At 40.9% G+C, this 6,048-nt stretch overlaps 1 gene segment (V, D, J or C); it reads left to right on the top strand.

Annotated features, from left to right (window-relative positions):
• Positions 1-414: 414 nt before the first annotated feature.
• On the top strand, positions 415-989 carry LOC115375256 (T cell receptor alpha variable 9-2-like; the record flags this gene model as incomplete). The annotated part of the segment is given in 2 exon segments: positions 415-472; positions 715-989. Coding segments are annotated over 2 exon segments (318 nt in total), but the record flags the coding sequence as incomplete, so codon positions are not given.
• Between the last annotated feature and the right edge of the window lie 5,059 nt (positions 990-6,048).

The raw sequence follows: 6,048 nt of genomic DNA, 5'->3' as shown, positions 1-6,048 counted from the left end.
AGCATCACACAACAGGTTTCCTCTTGGAGATTTAGAAGTGCAGTCTGTTCACTGTGATCTGTGCTTACTGAGCATGCTCAGTAGGACAAGGACCAATAAGAGCAGTTTCTAACTCACTGAGACTTCATATCAACCACGGAGCCACAGTGGACCAGCAGAGTTTTACCTGTCCTCTTTACTGCAGTATTTGTTGGTCAACAGATTTTCTCATCATCTTCATTATAGCCCTGGCACAAATTAGGTAATTCTGCAGTTCACATTTTGCTGTGACTGTGGCGCCTCCTACTGGTTTCATCTATAAAACCTACAGATGCACTGTGATGGAAAACCTGTCAAGAGGAGGAGCACAGTTATGAACACATGATGAAGAGACTTTTGTGTCAGTCCCATCCAGTTAAATTATTCCTGCTCAACATCACTGAGTCAGCAATGTTGACTCTCTGCTCACTGATCTCATTCTGCATGTTATGGGGTAAGAACATATTCCACCACATTCACATATTTGGTTTGTTAACTTGTTGGAAAACATCTTGGACCAACTTTAAACCAAATTTCCACCAGACCACATGAACATCTTATGAACTAACATTATTGCAAAGTTTTACAAAAACAAACTTTCAAAACAAAGTTGCTGGCATACAGAATGAGTTGATGTCACTCTGAAAAGATTTTTAGATTGAAAATGATTGAATTCCCTCAAACGTTTCATTCCAGGTCAAAGTGTTGGAGACACCATCACACCAGAGAAGGATGCTGAACAAGCCGCTGAGGGCAGTAAAGTGAAGCTCTCCTGCAGATACAGCAGCTCTCAAGTTTACAGTCTGTTATGGTACCGCCAGTATCCTGGATCAGCTCCCCAGTTCCTCATACTGGAAAACTCAGGAGTCGTAAATAATCCCATACCAGGACTGGGCATCCAACACATCAAAGAGCAGAGTCGTGTGGATCTGGAGATCTCCTCAGCTGAAGTGACAGACTCTGCTCTGTACTACTGTGCTGTGAGGCCCACAGTGACAGGAAACACACAGTCTCTGTACAAAAACCTCTGGAGAACTTTAAAAACGCCCATGACAGCAGCAATGGCATTTGAAGGGGAGGAACCATCAGGAAACACAAGGGGCTGAATAGTGAGAGGAAGCTACAGAAACACCAGGGAACTAGCAGCTCTTCATTCATTCAACATGTTGTCATTTTACTTTCTGTTGCTCTTGTGTATTGTTGAAGGTAAGACATGTATGATGTAAATTCTGTCTGAAACAAATATGAATTAATAAACATGTTTGCCTCAATGTATTAAAAAACATTAAACCCAGAACACAAGAAATTACTGTGTAAATGCATTATGATAAATCTATTTTTGACAGATGTTCACTGTGGAGATCTCACTCCTGTCAAGAATGAGAAGTCCAGTTTGGAAGGCAGCAACATTACTCTGTCATACAAATATTCAGAGAAAGCAACTGGTGGTGATTACTTCTTCTGGTATCGTCAAGATCCAGGAAAACCACCAGAGTTCCTCTTCTTCCACTTGGGCACAGGTTCAGGAGCAAAAAAAGCTGATCCAAACTCTGGACTTTATATTAAAGTGAATGAAGAGAAAACCCAAATGGATCTGGAGATCTCCTCTGCTGCAGTGACAGACTCTGCTCTGTACTACTGTGCTGTGAAGCCCACAGTGACAGGAAACACACAGTCTCTGTACAAAAACCTGACGTGTCCTCACAGAGTATTTACACACTTCAGTTCCTCCTGCTATTGAACAACGGCGCCCTCGAGTGGCGTTATCACATCAGCACACTGACATGTTGCCCTGACAAACTAAGACAGCATCACTCTGATGTGTAGTAATTACCTTGGTGCTCAGTGATAAAATATATATAATTCAATTTCAACAAGTGTTTAATTATCATTATTTTTCTAGATGGAGGCACTTGACAGGGATGTCCTTTATCTCCACGATTATTGAGACTACAGTTGTGGATGTGATCTAGTGGTGGAGCTCATGTCATCTCCAGGATAACTCACAGTCATTTTAATACTTGTGATGTGTCTAATTTTTCCTGTGTCTTTAATAACAAATAAAGGCAGAGGAAAAACTGAATTTTCAAAATAAAGTGTTAATGTAAACATCAGGTAGGTGAAACCTTGCGATCTTAAACAACCTTCAATATTTGGTGGAATTTGTTTTTTACTGATGAAGTTTCCTTGATTCAAGATTAAATTTCACAAAGACCGCTGACAGCATCAGCACAGTTTCTCCTTTGAATGAAACTTATGGATCATCTAAAATCAAATCTTTAATCTAATCTATTTCAATAATCTTTGCCTTGTGTGAAATTATAGAAGCAAAGTTAAAAAATAAATCAATAAACATGAGTGAGTCCATCTGTCCTAAGAGTGACATCATCATATCAAGAACTCACTGCCAGATCCCCAAATCTAACAGACCATGTGGAACATGAGGAAACAAAAAACAGTAAAGTCTCTTGTTTATGAAGTTTTAATGAAATGTTAACAGTAATGTCAGTGAACATATAATTATAAAGATGAATATTCTGACTGAATGAAAATGGCAGAGTAATCTGGTGGAGGTAGCAGTGAAAGAGATTCTCCCATAACTGAAAGGTCAGAGGTTTAAAGCCCTCATGAACTTCTCTGGAGAAGAACCAAGGTGAAATATCCACCCATCCACTTTCAACAGCCACTGATTACAATTTAAACAAGACTTCCTCAACAAATGATGAAGGTGAAGGACCAATGGTGTGAAGGCCCAGATCCATCAGAGCATCAATGCTCTTCCTCTCTCTCCTCCCCTCTCACTGCAGACATGAAACACTGGCTGACAAACATCCTGATTCTGACTCTCTGGAAAGGTAACTTGAAACCTGAGCATTTCTTCTTCTTTCATTATTCATCCTCATTCATTCATTTCTTGCTCTGCGTGCTCTGTTCTTCCCCAGAGTGTAAAGGAGAAGACAGAGTGATCCAGCATGGAGGAGATGTTATTGCTACTGAAGGAGAGACACTTACACTTGATTGTACATTTGAGACTACTGACAGGAACCCCTATTTGTTCTGGTACAAACAAGAGGTGAATGATTTCCCCAAGTTTATGCTGTGGCACAACACCTTTGGATCAAGAGATTATGCTGCAGAGTTCCCCAAAGAGAAATTTGATGCACAAATCATCAACACATCAGTTCCTCTGAGGATCCAGAAGCTGCAACCGTCAGACTCTGCTCTGTACTACTGTGCTGTGAAGCCCACAGTGACAGGAAACACACAGTCTCTGTACAAAAACCTCTGGAGAAGTTTAAAAACGCCCATGACAGCAGCAATGGCATTTGAAGGGGAGGAACCATCAGGAAACACAAGGGGCTGAATAGTGACAGGAAGTTTCAGAAACACCAGGGAACTAGCAGCTCTTCATTTTACACTTTGTTCTTCTGTCATTCAACATGTTGTCATTTTACTTTCTGTTGTTCATGTGGATCATTGAAGGTAAGCTGTGTTTTAAATAAACTACTATGTAGGTTGAAAAAAAATTCCATGAATGAAACTTAATGTCTGGTTGTGTTGAAATAATTCAACCCAGTGTGTCAAATGTATTTTGGATTATTGTTTATATCCATTAATATGTGTCACATCTATGTTGGCAGATGTTCACTGTCAAGATCTCACTCCAATCAAGACTGAAGAGTTCAGTTTAGAAGGCAGCAAAGTTACTCTGTCATACAAATCAACTGGTGGTGATTTCTTCTTCTGGTATCGTCAATATCCAGGAAAACCACCAGAATTCCTCTTGATGATCACAGGAATTGAAAAGTCAGCAGTGATTCTCAAATCAGACCCAAGGATTTCTACTAAACTGTCTGAGGACAAGCGTGGTGTGGATCTGGAGATCTCCTCTGCTGCAGTGACACACTCTGCTCTGTACTACTGTGCTGTGAAGCCCACAGTGACAGGAAACACACAGTCTCTGTACAAAAACCTGACAGCCAACAGCAGAAGCTGCACTACACTGCAAACACAGAGCCCTAGGAGACATTTTCTTGTGTTATCAACTTATTTCAAAACGCATTCATTCAGGATTCTTGTCTGAGTGAAACCCTCAGTTTTAAAAGGTAATCTTACTTATTTACTGATCAAATCCACCACAGAAAATGACTTGCAGAGGCGTTGCTGCTCCACAAATGAACCCAACAAGTTGTTCTGTACACATTGAGTGTCTGCTCAATCGACGATTCCTCATCACACAAACATGGTCAGTGGTACAAACTGTAGAAAATGACAATTTCTCCAATGTCAACCTCTTGTCTAAACAAACCCAGCAGATACCAGCATGTTTCCCTCTCAAAACATGAGTTGAACTTTCCTCCTCCACTAGAGGGCGACATGACCCAGCAGGCGTTGCTCTGCTGTTGCCCTGTTGGACCATTCTGTCATTAAAAACTGCTGCCATGAAGAGAACAACTCTCACACTGAATGCTGAACATCAGCTAGTTTCTCCTGTTGCTTTAGACCTTGTTGTAGAGATGGAACACTGGCTGTTATTCTTGCTGCTTCCTCAAGAATTTTCACACTTCAGTTCCTCCTGTTATTGAAAAAAAGCGCCACCAAGTGGAGTTGTCTTACCAGCAACTAACAAAATGTTTATTGTGGCACTTTAGTGAAGTCCATTCATATTTCCTTCACAATAACACTCTGGCTATGATTTATTTCCACAGTTTCTGTTATCATCACTGAGGTTTGGAATCTGACTTCATGGCATGTCCAGGAAAAATTTGAATAATAAATTATATGCCTATAAAGAGAGTAGAATACAAGATCTCTCAAAATTCTCCTTTTAATATCAATTGAAGCACAATCTTGGAATAAGATCATCAGTGAAATATTTTCCTTCGATTTTCCATTCACATTTATTCCAATAAAAAAAATTAAGCAAATGATGAAGAAAAATGACTGAAAGTGGCATGAAAATGTGTTTTGTGTCCAACTGCCAACAGTGACACAGGATTGGGAACGAGCCCTGTCAAGCTGAACAGGCTCCTCCTTCAAATCTGCCAACGTCGTGTTGAAGCTGAAGAGAAACCAGTGAGAAGCAGAGCTTCTCTGTAGCTGCTGCAGCTCATAATAACTCAACAGTGCAGCTATGACAGCTCTGCTCATGTCAGTGCTGCTGACTGCCATGTGCTTTGGTATGACTAAACTGTTTTCTTCATATTAATCCAACATTTGCTCTCTGGATTCTTCAACATCACACTGACGCTGTTTGTTGTTTCCTACAGAGTGCAGGGCACAAAAAGACAATGTGCTGCAACCAAAAGCAGATGTGACTGCTACTGAAGGAGAGGCAGTGACTCTTGGCTGTGAATATAACACCAGTCAAACAGATCCATATCTGTACTGGTACAAACAGGACATCAACGACAGGCCCAGATTCATCCTGAGTCGCTCCACCTTTTCCTTTGAGAAAACAGAGGATGGTGTGAAGAGCAGATTTAAATCCAGGCTGAATTCCACCTTAAGATCAGTTCCTCTGACCATCGTGGAGCTGCAGCCGTCTGACTCTGCTGTGTACTACTGTGCTCTGCAGCCCACAGTGACAGGAAACACCAAAACTCAGGGCAAAAACCATCACTATGCAAACTCCTCAACATCCACTAGAGGGAGCCAAATACAGTTGTCATTTGTTGAAGCGAAGTAAAAAGCACAAGAAAAATCACAAAAAGATCAAAGACAAAACAAGGAAGAGTGAACACAACACCTCAGCTGTGCAGTGTGTGATGTGTAGGATGTTCACTATGTAGGTGAAGTGTGGCCGCATTAATTAGAGAGGATCACACAGCAGGCTGCATATCGTATAGAACAAGTCCAACCTGAACAGCTGAGAGGCATCCACCAAGGGAGTCCTTTCTCTCCACTGCTGTTTGATCCCTAAAGCTGGAACATGGCTCACACAACCTGGAAACTTTGGCCCACAGAAAGATAAAAAAAAAAAAAAAAACAAAAAACTGTACTGTTAGCTGACAGTCTTACCTCATTTTC

The sequence above is a fragment of the Myripristis murdjan genome, chromosome 17 (genome assembly GCF_902150065.1).
Source record: "Myripristis murdjan chromosome 17, fMyrMur1.1, whole genome shotgun sequence".
Taxonomy (NCBI): Eukaryota; Metazoa; Chordata; class Actinopteri; order Holocentriformes; family Holocentridae; genus Myripristis; species Myripristis murdjan.
The sequence above is the reverse complement of the archived record's forward strand: the minus strand, read 5'-3'. Positions and strand labels throughout refer to the sequence as shown.